At 41.3% G+C, this 27,169-nt stretch overlaps 1 protein-coding gene across 2 annotated transcripts in view; it reads right to left on the bottom strand.

The window, feature by feature from the left end:
• Positions 1–27,169, bottom strand: part of UNC5C (unc-5 netrin receptor C) — a 363,690-nt gene that overhangs the window by 63,404 nt on the left and 273,117 nt on the right. For both annotated transcript variants that reach the window (XM_084897119.1, XM_084897120.1), the window contains exons 5-7: positions 10,892–11,072; positions 9,124–9,291; positions 6,180–6,344 (exon numbers count right to left, since the gene is read on the bottom strand). In XM_084897119.1, coding sequence (XP_084753245.1) covers positions 6,180–6,344; positions 9,124–9,291; positions 10,892–11,072 — 514 coding nt within the window. The remainder of the gene's footprint in view (positions 1–6,179; positions 6,345–9,123; positions 9,292–10,891; positions 11,073–27,169) is intronic.

Raw genomic sequence — 27,169 nt, 5'->3', positions numbered from 1 at the left:
GAGTTTAAGGATAGGTGTGTTTGCAAGTGTATAAAATAGGCAACTGGGAAATAATGCAAAACTATAATTCAGTTCCAAATCCCCATGTCTTCAAATTCCTTTTATATATGCACTTGATTTACTGGCTATAAGAAACTGTTGTCACCTAGGGTTTTATACAAGGAAAGCTTTATGCAAGTATTTTGTGCAAATACATTTTTTGGTAATCTAATTTAAATCTAATCTAATTTGAATCAATGTGACCAAATTCCCAGGTCGCATCAGTGATTTTGCTACATTTCAAACCCTGAGACTCTGCTTATAAGATATGCAGTTGTTTCAGAATACCCTCAACATCTGTTTGTCAAAAAGTCATTTATAATTATAAACATAATGAAATATGAAAAATAAAGAATATGGTGAATAAAGTGCATACAGAAAAAGAAAAATAATCAATTAGAATCTCAAAAGCATAAATGCCTAGATTTCATTCATCTTTTTTTAAAACTTACTTTTAGATATTTATGATGAAATGTGTCTACAAATCTATATTATACTTTTCTTATTCAACCAGCATATATACATATTTTAGTGGCTCTATGATATTCCAACTTATAGAAGTAGCTTTTGTTACTCAACCAGTACTCTAATATTGGACTTTCAGATTTTCAATTTTTTTACAGTAAAATACAAAGACTATTACATATTTGGCACATATCTTTTTAGGTATTGATATTAGTGACATTTTATTCATTGAAGTAGAATTATTGGGCCAAGTGCTATGAGCACTTTTAAAGCTCTTAATTCATATTGTCCCCAAATAATGGTAAAAATTTGTATTCCCATTAATAAAATATAAGAAATCATATTTTACTGCACATTTGCTAACATTTGGCAATATTATATCTTTAACATACTATATAATTTTGTAAGTAAACCTCAAATCCTTTTAAAACTTTAAATTGTGTTGAGGAAACACCTGATTTCTAAGACTTCTTACACAAACAACTAATAGCCAGGTAAACAATTTAGAAAACTTTTGATTAAATATCCAATGGAAAATTAAATATTCTAAGAACTATAAATCAAAAAAGTCTAAATTAAAACTGCAAGCAAAGAACATCTTTAAAATGTATTACTTAAGCACAATGGGAAATGAAATTAAATTAGGAATGGTCCAATAGTTAGTCAAAACCATTAATTGGACATTTGAAAATAAAGTTTGAACTCTATTATAAGTTCCACTGCTTAACTGTCAGTCTTTCTCTGTAATTATAATTTGATTATTCCTCTCATAAATAGTATAAAACTGGATTATTTTCCTACTACAATTTTGAATTTCCTTTAACAGGTGAATTGAATTCATTTACATTATTATCCCTGATATATGATGATCCCTGATGCATACCATCTCATTTATTGTTTTCATTTACCATTTTTTTTGTTCTTTCTTTATTGTTCCTGCTCTGCCCTTAAAAATCTTACTTTGAATTTATGCATTCAATTTTTATGTGTGTAGTTGGCCTTATCTATAAAGTCTAATGTAGGTAGTGTTATTGTTCTTTCCTTGAACAAGATATGGAATTAGAAAATTGTAACTCAGTCACATATTCCCATATTCTGTGCTACTATTGTCATTAATTTAATTTCATCTTATTTTCAACTGCCCCTTTATTAGTTTCTCTCTTTTTAAAAGTAATCAGTTTTTATAGTTTGGTAATTTACTAGTGAGAGTTTTTGAGTATTAAGCTCTCTTTTTTATTTTTTATTGATTTAAGAGAGGAAAGGAGAGGGAGAGAGAAAGAGAGACATCAAGGATGAGAGAGAATCATTGATCAGTTGCCTCCTGCATGCCCGCTACTGGTGATCCAGCCTGCAACCCAGGCATTGCCCTTGACCAGAATCGAACCTGGGATCTGTTAGTCTGCTGGCTGACACACTATCTATAGAAGCCAATCAATCCCTCTTAATTGTTCCACAATATTTTCAATTTTGCACCCTTGCATAGTAAATTGTGATTATCCTCATTTTCTGCTCCATAGATTTTAGCCTTCCTTTTATGTAATCACTCACTATATTCCCACCCTGTATTCTGAGAAGTTTCATGAGCTCTACATTTCATTTTACTAATTTTCTCTCTAACTTTATTTAAAGTTTTCTCTAATTAAATCTGATTTTTAATCTATTGAGTTGTAACTTTTAATCATATTTATAATTGTACACTTTCCATCTGATTTCTTTCCTAAATATTCTATTCTTTCAATTGTGCTTATATTCCTTTTAAAATGCAGTTTTTATTTTTATTTATTTTATGCTCTCATTCAGATTGCCCTATGAATCCATGTTATGAGTGTGCTAACTCACCTATACATTATGTTGCTGACTCTCCTTTAAGTGGACTGTTCCCTTGGGTGATATGAAACTTTGTATTATAGGCTCATTTTCCAGAATGAGCTATTTTTATCATAGACCAATGCACCTGGGTTGTGGAAAGAACTCTAAAGAATGGCTTGCTGTGTGCTCAGCCAGCATGGCTCAGTGGTTGAGCATCAACCTATGAACCAGGAGGTCACAGTTTGATATCTGATCAGGTCACATACCCCAGTTGCAGGTTTGATCTCCAGTGTGGGGCATACTGGAGGCAGCCAATCAATGATTCTCTCTCATTATTGATTCCTCCCTCTCTCTCTCTCTCTCTCTCTCTCTCTCTCTCTCTCTCTCTCTCTCTCTCTCTCTCTCTCTCTCCCCCTGCCTCCTTTCCTTCCACTATAAAATCAATAATATCTGCAATTTTACCAAATATGCAGATTACACATCTTTTATTTTTTTGTTCCCTGTACTTAGACTCCATTCCAAAGCTGGGTGTAGGACTGTGGTTTTACTATAGGTTTTATTTATTTTTCTTTTCCCTACCATGAATTTTGCTGTGGCTTCCCTAGGTTGGTGGGTAGAATATTTTTTAGTTATTTTTCATGGAAGGAACTGCCATTTATGAAACCCAGCTTTATTCATGATTCTTGCTTTCAACTCCTGATCTCAGGCTCTTGCAAATTCAGGGCTTCTGCCTCTGTGCCAACGCTAAAACCCCAACTCCCAACCCCACATACATGTCCTACATCCATGTTCAAGGCCCCTCTTGGTTATTCCTGTGTCTACTCAGAACATTACCTCCCTAGCTTTTAGTTCCTACTTCATTTCTGGCACTTGAAGCATCCCCTGTCTTTCATTTGAATTTGATTCATTCTTATTCTCTCCCTTTCTCTCTCTCTCTCTCTCTCTCTCTCTCTCTCTCTCTCTCTCTCTCTCTCTCTCTTCTCTCTCTCTCCCCCCTTCTCTCTCCTCTTTCCATTTCTCTTTCCTTCATCCCTCTCTCTCTCCCTCCCTCTTTCCCTCTCTCACCCCTTCCCTCCAACACACACACACATATGCACATACACCATATGTGTGTATATCTTTTAGGTTTTCATATGTTATCCAAGATTTCTACATATATGAGTTAAAGGTGTTTGTAATTTTATAATAAGGGAGATACACAATGAAGCAATGTATCTGAATACAACTGTCTTGAACAAATTAGTGAACAAGTATTGTGATATTTTCTATATATTCCACATTGTATTGCTTTTAACTATCACTTTGGCTTTTTAAATATACTACACTATGTTCTCTAGGTAACTCTGAATTCATAACGGACATCCATTATGAATTCTGAATTTGCCCTACCCAGAAGCTCATCTATATTTGACAGTTTCAAGTGAATTCAGAGGTTGTAGTGCATACTTGGTTCCCTGGAAAACAGGCTAGCTTTATTTTGAGATAATATTGCAATTCTGATGAAGAACTATTTATTACTCCATTGAAGACATTAATTCTCCTAAAGTAAATAAACATTAAACGATAATTCCTAAGTGTTAACTGCAACTTTCTGTCTATCTTTACTACTCCCATTCTTTTTCCTAATGCAGGCCTGTCCCTCCTGCAAGCTTAGTACCTTCACTATTGGAAAGCCTTTTGTTTTCCAAAGGAAAGGCGAAGAGCAATAATAATTCTTTGCAAGACTTTGGCAACAATGTTATGTCAGAAACACCCACTTTACTGGTAAACAGAAACTATAGCTTTCACTGTAAAATATTATAATTACACAGTGCAGCAATATCTCTGTGCTTTTTATCAGGGAGGAAATCAATAATACAGAGTACAATTCTCTGTTGCACTAGAGCAGACATAGAGGGCAGATGAAAAAGAGTCTATTGACTTAATAGGGGCTGTTACTATAGCAAAGCGGAATTGTAAAAGAAAATAGATTTTTAACTGATTTTAATCCAAACACCCAAGTGATTCAGTCTAATAAGAGATTTGATAAAAAAAAACCAAAACAAAACAAAAAACAGAAACAAACAACATCAACAAAAAAACCCCTCTCTTGTAGTTTTGTTCCCTTTCCTATTTACATACACCCTCCATGCCATCATTATTGGCAAGTATCCAATCATAAGAAACAATTCCATTAATGCTGGAAGAAATAAACTAGGTGTTAAGGGAATGCTATGTCCTGAAAGTATTAATTAGAATATTTCATGTTTGTATCTGAAAAATGTCATAATTTAGAATGTGCCATTTTGTATAACTAATAAAAGGCCCAGTGTTCCATCTTGCGGCTTTGTAATTCTTGTTAAATAGGTTGCATTGGGAAATTTTAAATATGCACAGTGGAAGCAGCAGGCAATTAAATCGCCCAGAGTTGAAATATAATATTGAGTCAGGGAGAGAAGGAGGAAAGAAGGGAGGGAGGGAGGGAGGGAGGGGGGGAGAGAAAGAGAGAGAGAGAGAGACAGAGAGAGAGAGAGAGAACAACCTCAATTTTTGCTGTGTTTGATCACATGAATCAGTTTGTCAAACACTAAAGGAAGAATAGTAAATCATTAAAATGCTACAAGAAGAACTCGTGTGACGTATGTTTTTTATTTTAATCCTCACTCAAACCAGGCCTAGAGGAACGAAGCCTGCATGTCTGGATAAATGGTTAGTAAAACAGCTGTGTTACTTTCCTTCCTCATTTCGGGTAAAAACTTAGTGAGATGGAGCCCCCAACCATAACCAGAAGCTGTACTTTTTACATTCAGCAGCAGCCCATTTTCAAAGAATGTAACCTACCATAGACAGAGAAATAAGAGGCCTATTGGATTTTTATTCTGTGTCAGCAACATAATGACATATTTCTATTTTAAGTAAGGTTTCTTTTTAAAAGGTCCCTGTGTGTATAGATTCTGGAAGGTAAACAGGATGTCATAAAAATGGTAAAAAATAAAATATTTTATTCAGAAAAACTTCTATATAGATACATTTGGTTATTTTGATTCTGTAAGTAATTTGTAATGTATTCTAAGAAATGTCAACATTTGCCTTCCTTTAGTTTGAGACATAAAGACATTGTTTGATCTATTCCTCTGTATGGATGTAAATGCAGAACAAATCATCATATCTTGATTCATGGTCATGAAAGAGGTGATACATTTTGTCTATCTAAAGGCTCCTTAATAAAAAGGTAAGACTTTGTAGGTATGGAAATCAAACACCCATCTCATTAAGAAAACCTAAGGAATGAAGCCATGAGAAATGGGGGCTATTTAGCTTAAAGCACTCATAGTATCCGTAAGCCAATCTTCTATGCCGATTTTAAAACTGATGTTTTATTAACATAATTTCCTTTCAAAAACCATAATTTCTAACAAAACCCAGCATTTTCAAGGAGCTGTGAGATGTTCCCATTAAGTATGTGTAAATCGGTTAATCTACCTGCAGAAATATTTCCTGCCTTTATATATATTACATATCCCAGGGACCTTTGTTCAGTCACAGTCATGGGTTAGAAATAAATAGCTTATTTGTTGGAAGTCATGTGACTCTGTGAGGAGGTTAGGGTGCCCTTTTGTGCGCACTCACAACACCCAGTAGTGGTTTCTGGGTCTGGACAGAATGGCAGCCCCTGTATGGCCATGTGAGCAAATCACACTCTGTCACTTGTTAATTGGACACAGTTATTCCTTTTGGTTCCTGGGAGTCTACCCTTTTCAACTTGGGAAGGTAACTAGTATATTATTGAAGTTTTTGTTGTTCAAATAAGTTTTAATTTCTAATATTTCCTGCAAATGATTCCAAGCGGTTAAATCTCAGTGTGCCCTTTGCCGACACAGACTTACTCTGCATGCAAAGCCCATCAGTGCAGTTCTTGGATTGCAAGACCAGCCCATCGCAGTCCTTGCCTCCGTTCTTGGGGGCTGGCGCTGTGCACTCCCTCCTGCGCCAGTGTGTGCACTCCGTCCCACAGGTAGACCACTTGCTCCAGGAGGTCCACCTGCCATCCACTGCCACAGAGAAAACCCAGCGTCAGGTCAAAGGGACAGGAGCTTTGGAGGGCAGAGGGGAGGGGAGCTGAGCTCAACAAATGCCCCGTGGAGTGCTCTGTTTCAGCTGGGGACGTGGAGCGTGCTCTGCACACATCTGCGGGGCTCTGTGAACTCCCCTGTGAGCTGTGTGACTGTTTCCTCAGGGACCACGCAAGGGGACATAAAGGGACACACAGAACCAGAATTGTCACCAAAGCTATATAAAAGTAAGTCATGGTGGTGCCCCTTTTTCTATCAAATGGTTAAATTAACTTCTGGCTTTTGTGTTGAAAATTAGGGGGCTTCTTTTCGGACCCCAAATTCCTTTATGCATAGTGTCATCTGAGGAATGCAGTAAATCCATGTGGGAGAATGGTTGACAGAGTGGGGGAAGAAATCTCTCTGTGTACCTATTCTTCCATCCATTCATCTATCCATCCATTTATCAATAATCAATATCTATCTATCTATCTATCTATCTATCTATCTATCTACCTACCTACCTATCCATCTATCATCTATCTATCATCTATTAATGTCCTATATACTCTTTTTATTTTTTTCATCTGGGCTAATTGGTTTTCTTGATGTCTTCAATGCCTTTTTAAAAGACATTTTTTCATTTTTTATTTGATGATTCCAGTCCATAATTTCATGATATATCCATTTCTATTTTAATTAAAAATATATTTAGTCATTTCAAATTTTCTGCCATAATTCAGTAATTTAGAATTGATTCCCTTTCTTCCAATTTTTGGTGGCTGCGTTGGCAGTAATTTCAATGATAATGAGCTGAGATATCTCTATTTTAAAAATAATTTCCATTCCTAAGTTTAAAAATTATGTAGTAAATTTATTGAACATCTAATATACATAGCATTTTATACCTGCATATTGATAGAAATTATATTAATTTTAATAGTTTACTATATGATTTTATATTCAAATTATTGTGTAAACATATTATGCATATGTATAGAGATATACACATACCCACATGAAAAACTGATGAAACCATTAATACTTTAATGGTACAGAGTTGTCTATATAAGCAGCACCTAGCTATCTGAAGAAAAGGCATTGCTTTGACCTAAACCAGTGGTCAACAAACTCATTAGTCAACAGAGCCATTTATCAATGATACAACTATTGATATTTCTTTTGAGAGCCAATTTTTAAAAGTTTTAACTCTTCTAATGTCACTTCTTCAAAATACACTCGCCCAGGCCGTGGTATTTTGTGGAAGAGCCATGCTCAAGGGGCCAAAGAGCCACCTGTGGCTCGCGAGCCACAGTTTGCTGACCACGGACCTAGACCATCCCAAATTACACACTCACACATTTCTATTTCAACTCAAAATGCTCAGTGCATTTTTAATTGTGGGAGTCAACATCTAGGTAAAATATTGAGGAGTACAAGATAAAATCCTGAAATTATAAGCCTAGCTAGGTGTTAAAATTTGTTCCATAAATAAAAGCTCTCAAATAGCTCAGTGTAGATTACTATTTTGATATTTGGAAATCAACACAGGAACATAAAATATAGATTGTTTTTATTTCAGTTCACTTCTTCAACTCATCTCTCCAAAAATTTGTACTAAAGCATAAACCAAACAAAAACCAGGCAAAATAAAGGAAAGTCAAAAGACTGTAAACAATGAAATTAACAATATAATTGCTACCTCAATGAAGTGCACTAACTTTATGGATTATTTCAAAATAACTCTAGCTAAACTTTTCAACTTATTGATTAGAGCAGTGTTTCCCAACCTTCTCTCATGATGAGAATCACCTGGTGGAGTTGTTAAAACACAGATTACTGAATCCCAACTAAGAAGTGCTAAACTAGAATTTTTGAGAACATATAGGTAAAATTGCATACCTAACTTAGTGCTCTGTATATAAAATCTGTCTTAGAGCACTAGTTAAGTATACAGTTTTACCTATATGTTCCCAAAAATTCTAGTTTAGCACTTCTTAGTTGGGATTCAGGAATCTGTGTTTTAACAACTCCACCAGGTGATTCTCATCATGAGAGAAGGTTGGGAAACACTGGATTAGAGTTTAGGGAGTTTTGGTTTTAGCGGATAATAGCATCAGTTACCTGGGGATAAGAGCAGGTGACAATATAAAATAGCATAGAGAGACGCTCAGAGGCAGCGGGATGCAATCTGGGCATAGGAACTACTGCACATTACTCACAAAACAGGTGGCCAACCTGTACAGGTAATAAAGTATTGACTGCGTTGTATTTTCAAAATCCATTAGCTCATGTGTCACAAAGCTTAGACTTCCTTTTCATTCAGCCCAAATGTTTTATTTGCTCTTGCCCAGAAACTGACACCAAATATCAAATATTTCCTTCTAAACATTATCTGAATTTTAGTTCCAATTAGTTCCCATGGTTTTCTGGAGATCAAGGGTTGTTGTTTTTCTAAAATGTGTGGCTTTCAGTGGTGTTCAAATCTCTTGAATTATAGAACCTGCAATCTTGGCTCCAGCAGTTTTGTTTAGAGAGGGATGCTGTTGGTGAGTGTTTAATCTCCCGTTTTATATTATTTTTCATGGCTAGGTAATAAAGTTAAGTATTCTTTTGGGGGAAAATATTTGATTTCCTAGCAATGTAAGCACTGAATGGGATGATGCATTTAAATAATGTTTATGACACATGCAGGTCAAGGATAAGGCTTTGAGTAGTTCTCCTAAAATGTATCTCTGGAATGGGAGGAGATATTTAGAATGAGAGCGCACTTATTTACCTGGGCACAACGTGGTACAGGCTATTTTCTGCAAGCTCTGCCCTTCGCAGAAGGCACCGCCGTTGAGGGGTGCTGGGTTGGTGCAGGTCCTCGTGCGTTTCTGATACCCCCGTCCACAGCGGCTGTTACACACAGACCACTCTGTCCAGGTGGACCAGCCACCGTTTACTGGGAGGAGGCAAACAATAACATGTGGATTACATGTTTGTCCGTGCACACTCAGACACACAAAAGACATACAACACATTGACACAAAGTTATTCCCCAAGGTGTTATAAAAAAAAATGTCTAAAATTCAAAGCTAGAAGAGACCACAGACTTCTTATCATTCTAAGTTTTTTCACAGAACTGAAGAATCTAAGCACAGAGATAAAAAACAAACATCTCCCCACCGCCCCCCCAAAAATGAATTGCCAGCATTTACTCACCTACCCTGGAAAGCAATAGGATTGTGTTCTCTTTTCTTTGGCCATTGTTCTTTTTAAAACAAAATACATTCCCTTACCTAGTCAAGCTCTAAAAATTACTTTTGACAGCTTATCTCAAATAATAAATGTTTACATCCTTATGCCAAGGCTGTAAGTGGATCTGAAACATGGGAGCTGCATACAATCATTCCGTCTTGTCTTAATATCAGATGATTGATTACTTTTCTTTAGCATATATAAACTTTGCAACCTTAAGGATTTTTCGTCAGTTTTAGTGAGTAACCAACTGAACCAGGTCAAAAAAATAAAATCTTACATTGCTGTTTGTTGTTTTTTTTTTTTTTTTTACTAATTGAGTAGCTATTCGACTGAATTGGAAATTAGTTTATGTAATTGACATGAACACTTGTCTATTCTAATAAAAGAGTAATATGCTCATTAGACTGGGAGACCGGATATCTTCCTAGAGTCTGACTTCCTTCCAGGACAAAGCCATAGTGGTGGGGGCTGAGGCAGTTAAGGGCAATTAGACCAGCAGGGGAGGGCAGTTGGGGGCCATGAGGCTGGCAGGGGAGCAGTTTAGGCAGTGATCAGGCCAGCAGGCAGGCAAGCAGTTAGGAGCCAGCAGTCCCAAATTGTAGGAGGGATGTCCGACTGCCATTTTAGGCCCCATCCCCCGAGGGGTCCCAGATTGGAGAGGATGCAGGCCAAGCTGAGGGGATCACCCCCTCCCCCCCACCATGCACGAACTTCATGCACCTGGCCTCTGATTTTGTATGGTGTTTGAGGGAGATATCATTATAGATAAGATTATGAAGCCTGCCCTCTTATACTCTGCTCATTATTTACCTTGGGGATCTACTCTGGAAAATACTCCTCACTATGAGTGCCCTGATGGAGCATGTAAAGCAAGTTTCAGGACGTTAACATTGCTCTAATGTGTAGGGGCATATCAACTCCAGTTTACCTGGGGTTTTGCAATCATTGGACTGAGCCAAGGCTCACAAAATAGGAAACAAACTGCTTTAAGCTTCTTCTCTCCAAATTTACTCTGTATCTCGGTGGCCCAGGGTAGGGAGAGAGGAGGGCTCAGGAAAGCAGCTGACAGTTAGGTAGATTTCCTTCATTTTCTCATAAACTGACTGACAAAGGGCTAGGACTTTCCAAGACCAGTCTTTCCACGAGCATCAAAGAAGCAGCGAAACCTCACTGCCTACGTGAGCAGCACAAGGAGACCGGCCGTGGGGATTGCCAAGGGGCTTCTCATCTGATGTTTGGCAATTAAGATGAAATCTGCACCTTGACAGGAACTAGATCGAGACCCCCAAAAGCTCACTCACCATAGACGATGACAGTGGCCGTTGTGCTTTTTCTCTTGGCAACGATGTTTTTGGCGACACATGTGTAGTTTGCGGTGTCTGAGAGGCGGGCCTGCTTGATGATGAGGTTGTGATCAATAGTAATATAAAAATTCCGGTCTTCAACTGGGTCAATGATGTCTTCATTTTTCAACCATTCCACCTAAAGAGGCACAAGAGAAATAGGTAATCCCCCAGTCTGTATCCCCGCACGGGTGCCTGTCCTAATTTTGGCTTTGCAACCCGTATAGCATTGCTCTGAACTCGGAACTTGTGCAAACCGGGAGGAAGTAACTTTGGGAGGTCATGTGAAGTATCACTCACCTGCCAGGCATGCTGATTCTGTCTGTGCTGCGGTATTCTCAAATGTCAATGAACCCACTGGGAAATGCAGTGCTCAGATTGTTTTCACTTTGCCCCGAAGGCAGGAACAGGGAAGGTGCCGCTGCCAAGCTCAGAACCCAATCAAAAATAATAGGCGACGCATTTCCAATGGAACTCAACCCTTTCGCAATTTGATTTGTTTACTTGTGGCAACCGACCTGCAGCTTTTCGGGGGAGAGTGTAAGGACGACGTGCAAAGCTCAAGAGGCAGCTTCCACATGTAGCTCTAATGAAACAACATTTGGATGATTTCCGCGCAGCCCTCGCTGAAACATATGGACTAGATTTCCCTGAAAATTCATTCCCTTTAAAATGCTGTAAACACATATTTTGAGATGCATCTGCGCCAAAATAGTTGGGGAGGAAAAAAGATTTTCTACCAACTCTCAATATAATTCAAATAGCATGGAAGTCAGACTCAAATCTCTCCTTTTGTGTACCACTAGCAGCAAATCTTTTGCTCAAGGTTTGCTTCTGGGGGACCTGATCGCCGGCATGACTGTCCAAAACTAGTAAACTAATCATTTTCTATGCAATTAATACCAACTGAGCAACAGCGATGTTATCCCTGCAGAATGAAAAGAGGGAGCTGCATCTGTATAAGCGGCCCTCTGAGGGAGACACCATTTCTTGTCTTGTAAATCGCTTATTTTCCCCACCCTACCACCTTCCCTCATGTTCAGGTTTTTCCACAAAGCAAAACAACATTGATATTTACCACATTTAAACTTTCCTTTAGCATTAGTGCGGATGTGAATACAGGTAACCTTTAGTGGTAGGGAGTCAATAGTGTTGCCATTTTCAAAATCTTAAGCAGCTTCTCTAGCACCACAGGCGGTCTGGAAATTAATCTCTAAGTCTGTCAGTGGGCTCAACAATGCAAAGCTCTAAATTAAATCTAACCCGGGGACTCTAAGATAATGCTCCTCTAATCCGTAGAAGAGAGGCTACAATTTAAAGAGAAAAACAAAAACCAACAACAATCCTAAAAAAAAAAAAAAGGTGTGAGAAAATAGATAAGAGCAAGTACTTGTAAGAATGTACATTTTGAAATAGGTAACTATTCTTGTTGTTTACAGTAATGGAAGTGAGAATGAGAACAGAATCCATTAAAACAGTGGAATTTTAAAGCATGCCTTTTGCCCTCACATACAGACTGTACATTCAATCAGGGCCATCCTTGGAGATGCATATTTGATCAGATGCTCATACTCATTTGACCTGTATTTTCTCACATTTGGCCTGTGTGTGTGGTAATGTGATCCTGCTAGAAGTGCAAGGGGAAGGTAGCAAAAGTCATAGTGTCAGAAATCAACTTGGGAGTCATTGGAAGCTTACATTAATATTTTCATCTAATCATTGCCTAGGTTATCAATGCATTTTAAGAAAGCTTTCCACGTCTAAAAGGCACGCTGGAGTTCCCCTGAGCTGGTCTTGGATCCAGGTCTGGGTTCCCTCCTACTGATGTGTGTCTGTGTCTGTCTGTCCTCTGTGTGCTTTACTTCCAAGGACCCATTCCTGCTACTGTGTTCTGAAGGACAGCCATCAGGCTCCTGGGCTCTTTGCCTGCAAGTGCCTAGAGGTTCCCCGCTCCCCCACTCTACCCTACCCAATTTCTCCCCCTGAATGTCTTACAGAGTGGGGGGGGGGGGAACCTCAGGAAATTGGCTAATCCCAGTTGGAATCTAAGCTTTTACTCTCCGGAGTTCTCCTTGCAGGGTTAGGCTGAAACTATTTTCTTGAGCCTTCACCAGAATTCACATTTTTTTCTGGTATTCTCCTTTTCTCTCCTTGCTCTATCTCTGAAGCTGCCCTGGGAGTGCTCCCATAAAAACCACTTGCATTCAAACCTTTGCCTTGTGACTTGTATGCATACATATAAGCCTAACCAATGGGCACAGACAACAGGGGGATGAGGGCGTGAGTGGGGGGGAGGTAAGGGGTAATGGGGGAATAAGGACACATATGTAACACCTAAATAAATATAGAAATAAGAAAATACCTCTTTCACGACTTTGCATGTAAAAAAATAAAATAAAAAATAAACAACAACAACAAACCCTTTGCCTCGTGATTTGTTTCTGGAGAATCTTCCTTAAGTCATTACTATTCAAAACCATGGTTTCCTCTATGCATGTAATATCCATTACAATAGTATCATTATCCTAGTCATAAACGACATAAAGAATCGCAAGGGATATTGCGAACCACTTTGTAATGGAAGAGTTTATTACATGGAGGGAAGAGAGCAATTGGAATAGTTGACAAGAGATTTAAAAAGACTTACATGATTATTACATAAAGGGTATATGGCCTTTACTTTCTTATATAATATTAGAAGCCCAGTGCACAAAATTCGTGCATGGGGGGATGTGTCTTTCAGCCCAGTGTGCATCCTCTCCAATCTGGGACCCCTTGAGAGATGTCTGACTGCTCTCTCACAATCCAGGACTGCTGGCTACCAACTGCTCGCCTACCTGCCTTCCTGATTGCCATTAACCACTTCTGCCTGCCAGCTTGATCACCCTCTAAACACTCCCATGCCAGTCTGATTGATGTCTAACTGCTCCCCTGCCAGCCTGTTTGTCCCCAACTTCACTCCTCTTCCTGTCTGGTCACCCCTAACTGCCCTCTCCTGCAGGCTTGATTGTCCCCAACTGCCCTCCCTTGCAGGCCTGGTCCCTCCCAACTATCCTCCAGTGTTAGCCATCTTGTGTGGCCATCTCGTGTCCCCATATGAGGGCAGTCATCTTTGACCACACGGGGGCAGCAATCTTCTGTGTTGGAGTGATGGTCAATTTGCATATTACTCTTTTATTAGATAGGATATAAGCCTGTTACATGGGAATAGGCCAGCTGGTTTGCCCTGAAGGATGTCCAGGATCAGGGTAGAGTTTCCCTTGGGGCATGGAGCAGGCTGGGTGTGGAGCCTATGGTGTTTGTAGGCTGGCCATGCCCACTGGCGACCCAAGCAGAGGCCCCGGTATCTGGGATTTATTTATCTTCTATAATTGAAACTTTGTAGCCTTGAGTGGAGGCCTGCGCCCTCCAGGGCAGGTGGAAAGCTTGGTTTTCTCCATTGCCAGGGGCAACCCAAGCCTCCTGCTCTTCCTATGGCTGCAGCCATCTTGGTTGGGTTAATTTGCATACTTGCTCCTGATTGGCTTGTGAGCATGGCTTGTGGGTGTAGCAGAGGTACTGTCAATTTGCATATTACTATTTTATTAGATAGAATATGGCTGCCTGTGTCTTTCTTACCAATTTTTGAAAGGTGAATATGGCCTGAGCCCTGAGGACCCCTGAGGAGTCCCGGTATTGCTTGGGCGGGGGGAGGGGGTACTGCCCTTCTCCCTGAACTCTGACTTTAATCAGAGAAGCTCATCTTTGATCTGTTTTCCACACTGGGCTCATTTGTATGCCTTTGTTTGCAGAAATGAAGGGTTGTACTGGTATAAAATATCTGTAGAAATGCAGAGGGGAGCTCAGGACTTCTCTGGCTTCTAATAAGACCCTTTCTCTTCATTCTGCACTTCTCAGTGTTCCCAGTCATGCCACATGTCCTGCTGTAAGGACATCATCTGCACAAGGAGCTCAGGTCCAGTCTACAGGTCATCGCTCCCTCCTGTACTAAATCCTCATCCTGTCTACACATCCCTATCACTCCTCCTCCAAAACCCCCAAAGCCTTTCCATCTGGCTTTGGAGTAGTAAAATACTCCAAAATTTCCATTTCTTTTCAGATGGTTTTCTTCACTTTCCTCTCACTAACACACTGTTAATGATGCTACTGTTCTTCTAGACTCAACTCAAATGTGGGCTGTCTCCCAGATCAACCCACCACTGCACCTGGGGCTCCCGTGAGTGTCCTCCTGCTTCTGCATTGTCTATTCCAGACTGTTCTGGCCAAACACCTTTGCTCTGCATCTCATGCCATCGATTATGTCACCCAATTCCCATATTTTTGAATCTCATTTACCTACCTCTGGGTTCATAATCATTTTATCCAGCACAACTTCTGTCATCATTTCTGATGATTTTAATAACCAGAAGATGACATTTTCAGCATCTTGGCCCATCAGCCTATAACCCTCTCTCCTGGGATGACCTCAATGGCTAAGTCAACTACACTCACAGCCACAGATTCCAGGACAGAGGTTGTGAATCCTGACCACTGTAGAATAAATTCTAAATCCAACCCAGAGACACTCTTATTCACTGGTCAAGGCGAGTTGAACAAGAGTATTTTTCAAACTCCCCAGGGTGCTGTGGTTTGCTGCCAGGGTTGAGTAATACCACACTGGACCATTGTTTTTCAAATGAGATCATGAACCAAAAGTATCTATGTTACCTGGAAATTTGATAGAAATACAGAATCCCAGGCCCTGTCCTCCTTGACTTGATTCAAAATGTAAATCATAATACCACCAGGGAATTTATATGCACATTAAAGTTTGAGCAGAACTGGCCTGGCTCTTGTCTTTATCACTAATTGCAAACCTTTATAAATACAGTTTCAATATCTTCTCTTTTCACTATTTTCTGTCTTTCCTGGTTCTTCTCACTAGGACTCCTATCTTAACAAACCTGCACCAGGACCTACAAGCTATTGAACTTATCGACTTTATTCCTCCCCGCCTCATGTTCCCTATTCCTGTTTATCAAATATACATTTCTGACTTTTTCTACAATCCCTTGAATTATACCCTCAAGTATCTCATTCCTTTTTCACTGCAAGGTGCTCACTTGCTTGCTCTTCCCCTACCTACACTATTTATCCTTGCAGTGGAAAATGACTGTGGGCGAATCTTAATGTCATGATAACAGAACTCAAGTGGGCTCTTAGTTCTGCCAAAATAATCACACTCTATTTCTACTTTCTGTTCACTGTCCTGCACTCCTAGACAGCTATTTCACACCTTCTCCCCTCCCCTTAAACACTACTTCCCCCTCTATCAACACTTTCAGCTGATGACCAAGTTTCTGCATTGCTAAGAACACTGACAATCACAGCTTACAAACCTCCTGCCACCTGCCTAGCCACCTCAGCTCTGCACTGTGCTCCAGTCACCTCGCATGTGCACTCTGCATCCCATCGCCTTCTCTTATTTAAGGGTGAGCCCAACAATTCCCTTCTCTCTCTTTCTTAAACCATTCATTTTCCCTCTCCACTGAGTCAATTCCATTAGCATTCAGACATGCAGTTATTTCCACAATGTGAAACAGAATCGCTCCCACTCCTTTCTGCCCGTTACCCCCACATTTTTCTGCTCACCTCACACAATGCTGTGGAAGAGTTGTTTGTATTCACTTTCTCCAATTCCTTTCCTCTTCACTGCTACTGAATCTACTCTAATCCGCTCCACCATGTCACAGCACTGCTCTTTCCAAAGTCATCCATTACTTTCACTGTGTTAGACGTGCTGATGAGGGCTCAGTGCTCTCCGTACTTGGCTCAGCAGCAGCGTTTGACCTGGTTGGTCCGTCTCTCTTCACTTGCTTTCTGGGGACATGGCACTTTCCTGGTGTTTCTCCCATCTCATCGCATCTCCCATGGCTTTCTGGGGCTGAGGACTGTTCCCTGAGTGGACTCCAGCCTTGGAGTCCTTACACTAGAACTTGGACCTCTTCTTTTTTCTATTTTCTATCCATAGTTACTTCCTTGATGAATTCATCCAGTCCCATGCAGACAACTGCTAAATTTATCTCTAGTTCAGACCCCACCTCTGAACTGCAGACTCATTTTTCAACTGCTGTCTTGCAACTCCACTTGGTTGTCCAATAACACCCTTCTGAACTGCACTTCCAAACCTCCTCCCCCCCACAGCCTTACTTAGCTCAGTGCCAACTCCTTCCTTCCAGTTACTTAAGACAAAACTTCAGACTTGGCCTTGACTCCTTTCTTCCTCTCCCTTTGCCCATTTAACATTGATCAGTTGCCTCCTGTATGTGCCCTGACTGAGAATCAAACCCACAACCTTTTGATGTATGGGACAATGCTCCAACCAATTGAGCCACCTGGCCGGGGCTTGGTCTGCTCTTCATTATTGTTATATTCCTGAGGCCTGGAACTGGCATATAGTGGGTGCTTAATTAGTGTGGCCAAATGTATGAACAAGACATGCAGTGGGATCAAGTCTGTTTAGGCACATACATTTTTAAGTCCTATCAACTTGGTGCTTTAACTGTCAAAAGTAATATTAAACTTATTTTAAACACCCTTTCTCAGTAAATTCTGCTTCAGATTAAGGACACACATCTCCACTGCCTGAAGAAAATTCCTATAGAGCTGGCTTGGATTCCAAGTGGACTCTGGAGAAATCATGAGGTAGAATAGGGCCTCTGTCGTTATGCTGGGAAACCCCCATGTTTTCCTGCCATTTATAAATCTAAAGTGTTCTGTGGCCAGCCTGTGTTAGCTCAGGTGTCTTTGAAAGTGGCAGACCTCTCTAGACCATGTGATATCTATGTGCTTGCTGGGGGGAAAAGCAGTGTTTGAGTCGTTATTACCGAATTTCCCATAGTAAACACAGAACCTAGGTGCGCATAGTAAGCCTGAGCCTACAACACAGCTTCCCAAGAATTTTGATTTTCAACAAAGAGTTAGGCATCTTGTGATGCTAATATTCCACAAAAATTGCATACCTACTATATATCAGGCATTGTGTCAAGCTCAGGGGGACAAAGAGAAAAATCAGGTATGTGCTTGCTTCCTGGAGCTCTGGGTAAAAAAACAAAGCTATAAACAGTGCAATAGAGAAACCACATATGCATGTGCTAGGGGAAAGCAAACTGGGGTTCCAGTAATGTCGGGAGAGCAGGAAATGTCTGAAGTACTTTCTGAGGGCTGAAATTAAGCTTATTGGGAAGGCAAAGAGGGAAGTGGAGGATGAAGAGGACATATGAGGAAGCGGACACAGCAGGTTTTCTGGCACAGGCGTGCAGAATCTTGGGAATCTGGGCCCTCGAAAGTTGGGTGCAAACTGCAGTCAGGGGGAGTGGAGCGAGGGTGAAGTTGCTTTCAGGAAATCAATACAGAGGCTCCAACGCCCTTCGCACATCTGGTCTTTAACTATAGCTGCTGCAACCCAGAGAAGCGTTTAAAGCGAGGAAGCATAATGACACTGATTTAAAAGTTATTGGTTTAGGGGGCAATGAGGGGTAGAAAGGAAAGCTGGAGACTAGTTCTAAGACCCGTGAAGAGAGAATTAAGGATGTAGTGGGAAGACTCCGGAAAAAGAAAGAGTTCAAAAAGTGATTTGATTGGACAAGCGATGGGGCAGAAGAGTTGATTGTATGTGGAAAGGAGAGTGCAAGAGGGACCCATCTCCAGTTTCTGGTTTGGGCACCTATGTGTGGGTCACAGATAAGGGAAGCAAAAATGATTTGAGGACAGAAAAGATAATGATGTGTTCAGATTTGGCTACAATTGCAAGAAATCCAGGTAGCTCAGCATGATTTCAACAACAGCTAATTTGCTCAAAATTCCCATTGTTTCCATGAACAGAGTGATTGTTTTCTCTCTCATGAACTATTAAAACAATGACTACAACAAAACCTGGAAGACTTATGCTTCTCTTAAATCATCTCTATCTTTGCACTAAGATGTAACTGAATGTGGGCATTGATAAAAAATAATTTATTCCCATTGGGTTTAGACTAAAATGATAAAGTGTTCAGTGAAAATTTGAGGGAGAGTGTGTGGAAGGGAAAATGATGTGTGAGGAAAATTCTGTTTATTGTATAAGGGACTGTCTGAATCAGCAAAAGGAATCCATATAAGAGCTTTATAATATACTAGAGGCCCAGTGCACAAAATTCATTCAAGAAGGAAGGATGTCCCTCAGCCCATCCTGTACCCTCTCCAATCTGGGATCCCTCTAGGAATGCGACAGCCCATTTAGGCCCGATCCTACTGGGCTTCTCACAATCCAGGACAGCTGGCTCCCAACTGCTTGCTTGCCTGCCTTCCTGATTGCCCCTAACCGCTTCTGCCTGACAGCCTGATCACCCCCTAATGGCTCCCCTGCCAGCCTGATTGATGCCTGCCTGCTTAACTGCAGGCAGTTTGCCCCTAACTGCCCTCCCCTACAGGATTAGTCCCCCACAACCACTTTCTCCTGCAGGCCTGGGTCCCCCTCCCCCCAACTGCCCTTCCCTGCAGGCCTGGTCACCCCCAACTTCCCTCCTCTGCCAGCCTGATAACCCCTAATTGCCCTCCCCTGAAGGCTTGATCGCCTCCAACTTCCCTCCCTTGCAGGCCTGGTCCCTCCCAACTACCTTCCCCTGCTGGCCATCTTGTGCCGGCCATCTTGTGTCCACATGGGGGCAGGATCTTTGACCACATAGGGGCAGCCACCTTGTGTGTTGTAGTGATAGTCAATCTACACATTACTCTTTTATTAGATAGGATAGAGACCTGGTGCATGGGTGGGGGCTGGCTGGTTTGCCCTGAAGGGTGTCCCGGATCAAGGTGGAGATTTCCTTGGGGCGTGGAGTGGCCTGGGTGAGGGGCCTGTGATGGTTTACAGGCTGGCCATGCCCTACCAGCAACCCAAGTGGGATTTATTTATCTTCTATAACTGAAACTTTGTAGCCTTGAGTGGAGGCCAGGGCTGGCCAGGATGTGCGGAAAGCTTGGCTTCTTCCATTGCCTGGGAAACCTAAGCCTTCTGCTCACTCTGTGGCCACAGCCATCTTGGTTGGGGTTAATTTGCATACTTGCTCCTGATTGGCTGGTGGGCATGGCTTATGGGTACAGGGGAGTGATGGTTAATTTGCATATTACTCTTTTATTAGATAGGATTCTTTTATTTAAAAAGAGTTGTGGCCTGGTGCACAAAATTTGTGCACATTAACAGGGAATTAATGAGAGAAAATATTTTAATATTGCTATTTGCCCTTTTTCTATAACAGAAGTGTCAGAGATGAAAAAAAAAATTAGTAAAATATGTATAAAAATCTTCCTCCTGTCAGAGTCTGGGGTACGCTGTGGGACCTGCCCATGCGCATGTGCCTCAAAATCATGTGAGACCCAGACCCGGCTGGCCCCACCCCCATCAAGCCCCGCCAGGTGGGGGGGCATAGGCTCATGTCCCCTTGCCTGGCGCCAGGTGGGGGGGCCCATCCTCAAGTCCCCTGCTCCTGCCTAGCCATGCATTCTCAGGTCTCTGCTGATTGCTTATTATAGGAACCCTGCCTTTGCTGTGGGCACAGCCATCTTGTAATGGTGTGAGGGTTAATTTGCAAATTATCTCTTTATCATATAAGATATCCTTTTTATGCAGTGTCTTCAAAATCCAACACTGCCAGAAAAAGTGACAGTCTTCCATTTGAAGACAATTTCATAGTAAGTTTCCCACATAAACTCTAAGTAAAATCCCAAGAAACAGTAGAGTATCTTTCATCATGCTAGAATTTTATTGTATTAAATAGTAATCAATTACATTGTTGCAATGCTGTTTATTTGTAAACTAATCTCAGTTACTCAAGGGTCAGCAATTCGGCCTCACCTCTGAATTCAGTCAGTTCATATTTCAGTCATTTCAATTCTTCTCTTTGTTTTCACTTAGACTTTGCTTCCTCTCATCCTTCCCATTTCACAAACCATCTGACTTACTCTTGGGAGAAGTCTTTCTGAGTTAGGAGTTATTTTTTGCTTTGCATAAAACATTCAAGAAGAGATAAAAAATAGGTTGGAGTTCAGAAGACAATAAGAGGTTTTGCCCATAACTCACTGCCAGGCTTGCAAAGAGGCAAAGTGCTGTTTCTGTCTTGGCTCAGTAATTGCAGTCTTTTCAATAATGTGGGGCATATTTGAATTAGTTGATTCAAGTGTTTATAAACTCATGAGGTTTTATTAATAGGTAATACAATAGATACAAGGAAAGTTTAGGATGTCCTATTTGTATATCCTGTTGTTATGTTCTGTTGATTAATCGCATTATATGTAATAGGGAATCTTACTTTAAGAAGCAGTTTCTACAGCACCAGCTAAGAGGGCTGCTCTCTGGCCAGCCTGCCTGAGTTCAACACTGACCTCCACCATTTCTTTTCCTCTCCTGGGAAAGTTGCTTATCTCCCACTATAGGTCTAATGCACAAAATGTGTGCAAGAGGCTTGGCCCTCGAAGCCTCTGCTTCATCCAGAAGGACATCCAGATGGATGTTAGGAAGGTTGTTAGGCTGTCCAGTCTACTTAGCATATTACACTTTTATTATTATAAACCAGTGGCCCAGTGCACGAAATTCATGCATAGAATGGTGGTTTCCCCTCAGCCTAGCATGCACCCTCTCCAATCGAGTACTCCTTGGGGGATGTCCAACTGCTGGTTTGGGCCAGATTCCAGTCCTACATCCCTCTCACAATCTGGGACCATTGGCTCCTAACCACTCACTTGCCTGCTTGCCTGATCACTCCAAACTGCCTCTGCCTGCCTGTCTAATTGCCCCTAGCCCCTCTCTCTGCCTGCCTGATCACCTCTAACATCTCTGCCTGCCTGCCTGTACACCCCTCACTGCCTCTGCCTGCCTGCCTGATCATCCTTAACTGTCTTCCCCTGCCAACCTGATCTCGTCCCCAACTGCTCTCCTCTGCTGGCCTGATTTTGCCCCCAACTGCTTCTGCTTGCCTGATCACCCTTAAATGCCCTCCCCTGCCAGCCTGACCTCACCCCCAACTGCCCTCCCCTGCTGGCCTGGTTGCCCCCAACTAAATATTTATAATAAAACCAGACATAATATATTTTCTCATTATTTAATTTTATGGTAACATTTAGGTACCAACTTAAAATATTACATATTTTATATATCTATACATATAAAGAGGTAATATGCTAATTGTCTGTTATGGTGTCCCAGTAATGACCAATTTACATATTGAAAGACCAGCAGGAGGCTGAGCATGCAGCAGGGGGCAGGCGGTCTGAGTCCAGTTCCCCGGGGTCTGAGGAGAGTGCCTGACGGGAGCCTGGACTGCGAAGAAGGAAGAGGAAGCGGCCACGGGAGCTCTTCCAATCCCCCTGCACGGCCCCTGCACCCCCAGGGGGACAGGGAGGCTGACTGGACAGGGAGAGGACCCAGCCTCGGGGATAGCTGCAGCTCGCATCTTCGACTCCTGATCTCTTCTCCTGCAACCCCAGCCAGGGGCACCCACAACAACAGCATGCCAGCAACCACCCATCAGCACCTCTGAGGCACCCAGGGCACATGGCCTGTTGCTGCCCCACCCCCTCCGCTGGGGCTGGGCATGACTCTCCTCCTTACATCTCCAGATCCAGGTGGAGGCAGGCCTGAGCGGGCCCCCAGGGTCAGACCCTTCCCCAGCTGACAGAAGCAGCACCATCTCTGTGTAGAGGAAGCATGGCTGAACCTCACTGGGGGCGTGGCTAAACCCACCCTCCTCACCTGCCTGGCCCTGTTCTGGCCCAGCCCCCACCCTGCTGCAGGAGATTGGAGCCCTGCCCAGAGCAGGTATTGCTGTGAAACAGTCAGGTACAATTAAAAAAAATAGGATCAAGTGGGAAGATTTGACAGTTACTCCCCCCTTGGCCTCACTGCCCCCCCCCTAACTCCCCCCTAATGCTCTGCTCCTGGCCAGCACCTCTAGGGACTACCACCATTACAGGGCTGCTGGCGAGAGCCCGCCAGAACCCTCTGCAAAGCTTCCATAGCTACAGTCCCAGGAAACAATCATGCCCTCCTCCCCTCATCAGCACCTGCTACCTGTGAGGGTACCTGTGAGCTTAAAAATAACAATCCCTTTCCATTTAGACATCACTTACTTGGTGAAACATTTCTAGGTTTATTAGCTCAGAACCTCCTCATGACAACCCAGTGAGGTAGGCAGAGAAGAGATTACAATTCCCATGGTAAATGTGTATATCTTCAGAAATGAAGCTCAGAGAGGAAAAGTGTCAGGCTGCAGCACATGCAAGGTGCAGCACATGCCCCACAGGGTGGCAATTTGATTTTAAGAGTGGGCAATTCAAGAATGAGTTAACGGTGAATTTTTTGCATTTCTTAAGGTTCTAGGGGCCTCATCTACAGCGTATCCTACATAATAAAAGGCTAATCTGGAAATGACCAAATGGTGTGGAATGACCGGACACTATGATGCACACTGACCACTAGGGGGCAGACACTGAACGCAGGAGCTGCTCCCTGGTGGTCAGTGAGCTCACACAGGGGTAGTGCCATGCAGCCAGAAGCCAGGCTCATGGCTGGTGAGCGCACCAGCAGTGGTGGGAGCCTCTCCTGCCTCTGTGGCAATGCTAAGGATGTTCAACTGACGGCTCAGGCCCACTAAGCCGTAGGTCAGACATCCCCCCAGGGGCCCTGGACTGAGAGAGGGCACAGACCAGGCTGAAGGAACCCCTCCCCTGCCCAAGTGCACGACTTTTGTGCATTGGGCCTCTAATTATATATAATAAAATATATGTATATATAAAGTCTTTTAGGGATATGCTGCACTAGGGCATGGGAACAGGTGATTCTGTCCTCAAGAGTAAACTCTCTCAGGGGAGAATGAGAGAGGCTGAGCTATAGGAAGACAATATAACAGGGTAATAAGAGTGGCAATTGGAGGCCAGTGAATGGAACCCTCCATGTATTCTCTTAGGTGCTTCTGCAGGTATGTGTATTGCTTTCTTTTTGCAAAAGGCCAATGAAATCTTGACAAAAGACACTTGAGTCTCAAGTACAAAAGCCTAGAGTTAAGACTCAGCTGTCCTATTCATCAGTTCTATGCTTTTAGGCAAGTCATGTGACATTATTAAACCTTATTCTGTCTTTAGAATAAGAATACTAATATCTATCCTAACTCCCTCATAAGGTTCCTTTGAGATATGAAAATCATAATATGTAAAAGAATTTTTATGACTGCTGTACAACTTTGAGCTGGTATTATATGATTATTTTTCAACAGAGTAAATAATTTATTTCAAGACATTATGTTGGTGTCTTTACTAGTTTAAATGACGTTTATAAATTAAGGTTAAAGTTTAATAAACAGGAAAGAATAATATCTAGTGCAAAATGAATGATATTTTAAAATGCTTTTACTGGGCACATTTTTTAACCTAACACATTCCCTTATGTTCTGTCCTAAAGACATCTTCTATTGGAGGACATCTAGATGCTGTGATCCACCCACGTTAAATCTAACGAACACTCTGTGCAGTTTATTATTTTCTCAGGCAAATGCTTTCTGGTGAGGACGCTGAGCCTTGTGATATAGCAAAGAGTTATCTTCATGTTGTGAGAAATTGTTCCACACTCAGTCAAGGAGAGACAAACACAAAGAAGGTCATCCTATTCTAGCTGAAAAGTGTAAACAAGTAGAAAAAGGAGAAAATGTACCCAGAAGACACAAATATGAGGGTGTATGCATCACAGCCAAGACTATTGCCAACTTCTGCCTTGCTGAACCTTGTAATTAGAAATTGCACTCATTGGTCACTTTTCTACCTTCTAGGCTCTTTGAAAGTCTAGGTCTTCAACACATTTCTCAATATTTTGTGATCTTCCTTAATATCAGTAGATGCCATATGTGTGTTTTTCTAGCAGAACAAGGCATATAAGCTCCTCTCCAAAGTCTTTCTTTCTTCTGAGTGTCAGGGCACCCACAAACATGCATATGTCTCCTCAGTTCTAAAAACAAACCATCAACAAAATTACCCCTTGACATGCCTGCCGTTCTCAGCTATGATTCCATATTCTCTTTCCCCTCATGGCTAAAATGCTTAGAAGAGCAGAATATTCATAGTTTTCATCTATTTACCCACCCATCCACTCTTCAATTTACTGCTGTCTGTAGTCACACTCAGCACTCTACACAAACTCCCCTTTCACAGATGACCTTGGCCGTCCTCACTCTCCAGTGCATGGGCATTTTCTGTCCCTCTATTGTTTGGTTGCCACCTCATTAGCTGTTCTTGCTCAAACCTCTTCCACTGGTCCCTTTATTTCATCCATTATTTTCATATTTTTTTCAGAAATCTCTTTAATTTCCCCCCCTGTTTAATGTTACAGCAGTGGGTCTCAGTTTTGTTCATTGGGATCACCTGGGGAGCTTTTAATACCTCCCCACACTTTGGGTCCCACCGGCAGAGGATCTGATATAATCTGCCTGATGGAGGGCCTGGACATTGGTAGTGTTACATCTTCTCAGGTGATGCTACTGTTCAGTCAGGTTTTGGAACGACTGGTGTATGTTTGGCTGAGTGATCTCCCTCATTCTCACGGCTAACTCAAACATCATTAACTTCAAAGTTTTTGGCAAGCTCCATTTATATTTCTCATTATTTCCTAGATAATTCCACCTGGAAGCTCAACAAATACCAAACACATAACAGGTGCTGAGTTGACCTCAATATATCTTCACATCAGTCTTTTTCTATAACTTGGTCCTCCTAGTCTTCTTCCTAATTGGTGGAGTTATGATCCTCCTCCCATTCTTATACTTGAAGCTTGCAGCAGCCCTTACACCTCTCTTCCACTAGGTTATAAATTGTACCTATGGAAGTATTCATAACTTAATGGAATAGCCCTGTTCTAGCTATTTTAATTCTCACTAAAAAATAAATCTTAAAAATAGTAAAGTCATCAAAAAGTTCTCCATTGTGTCACTGTTTAACCTTGAAAACTTAATCCTACTCTCTAGACGTATTACACTTCCTGAATTGTCCTCAGCATGTTACTGGCATTAACATGGCCACTTAGATCTCTATATTTTTTGTGTACTCTACCCAGAATGCCTTTTTCTTCCTTTTCTGCTGAGAGAATTTCACTCATTCTTCAATATTCTCCTCAGGAGACACTTGTTTTCTATAGCCCTTTTTGTGTCTGCTATAATTAGGGTCAGTGTTTTTCTTTCACATGCAGCTCTAGCATTCTTTACAAACCATTTATCATACTGTACTGTAATAATTTGTATAAAATTTGTGGACTCCTCCCATGGGAACCCTTGAGGACATAATTAAGAATATGTATGTGATACATTCAGTATGATACATTTGAACATATATTCATTTGTATCTACACTGACTGGCCAGGTTATTATGATCTCTCAATGCATAATAATTTGGTCTCTCAGTGTATATTCATTTTACTAGTATGTTCATGCTACCTAGCATAGAACCCCAACAGAAATGTTCAAATGCTTTGATTATTTACCCAATGAATACTTGTGGAGCAGGTACTATGTGGCCTCACTCCTCCTGGTACCCGGAATTCACCAATAAATAAACTAATTCTCGAGAGAGAGAACAATATGTAAAATAAGTACACATACTGAATAATTGCAGTGGCCTAAGGACTAGGAAAAATAATAAATCAGCTTTATATGATGCTTTAGATCAGGAGTCAAAAAATGTTTTCTGTAAAGGGTCATATAGTAAATATTTTGGCTTTGTGGGCCATATGGTCTCTAAACAGCAGCCATAGACAATATGTAAATAAATGAACATTGTTGTGTTTCAATAAAACTTTATTTATAAAATTGGGTGGTGGGCTGAATTTGGACTGCAGGCTACAGTTTGCTGACTCTTGTTTTGAATAATAGGGAAGGCCTTCAGGACATGAATAGGGCAGACAACAGAACATGAATATCTAGAAAATGCTAATCACCCTGAGCCAGAATGTTGTGGGTACAGTGAAAAGCAAATGCACACATTGTTGTTTGAGAAGCAGAAATAAGGCCTTTGTGATTGACATGTGTGGAAAGAATGAATGAATGTATGAACAGAGGCATGAGTGAATGAAGTTTACCTACACAGAAAATAAAAACTAGCATAAGCAACAAGATTTTATAAAGAAGCATTGCTTAAAACGAGATATATAGCCACATTCAAAGAGAAGAAACAAAGACATGATTGCACAAG

Source organism: Pipistrellus hanaki, assembly GCF_964339955.1.
Source record: "Pipistrellus hanaki genome assembly, chromosome: 1".
Classification (NCBI taxonomy): Eukaryota; Metazoa; Chordata; class Mammalia; order Chiroptera; family Vespertilionidae; genus Pipistrellus; species Pipistrellus hanaki.
This window is presented reverse-complemented; position numbering and strand designations above follow the sequence as displayed.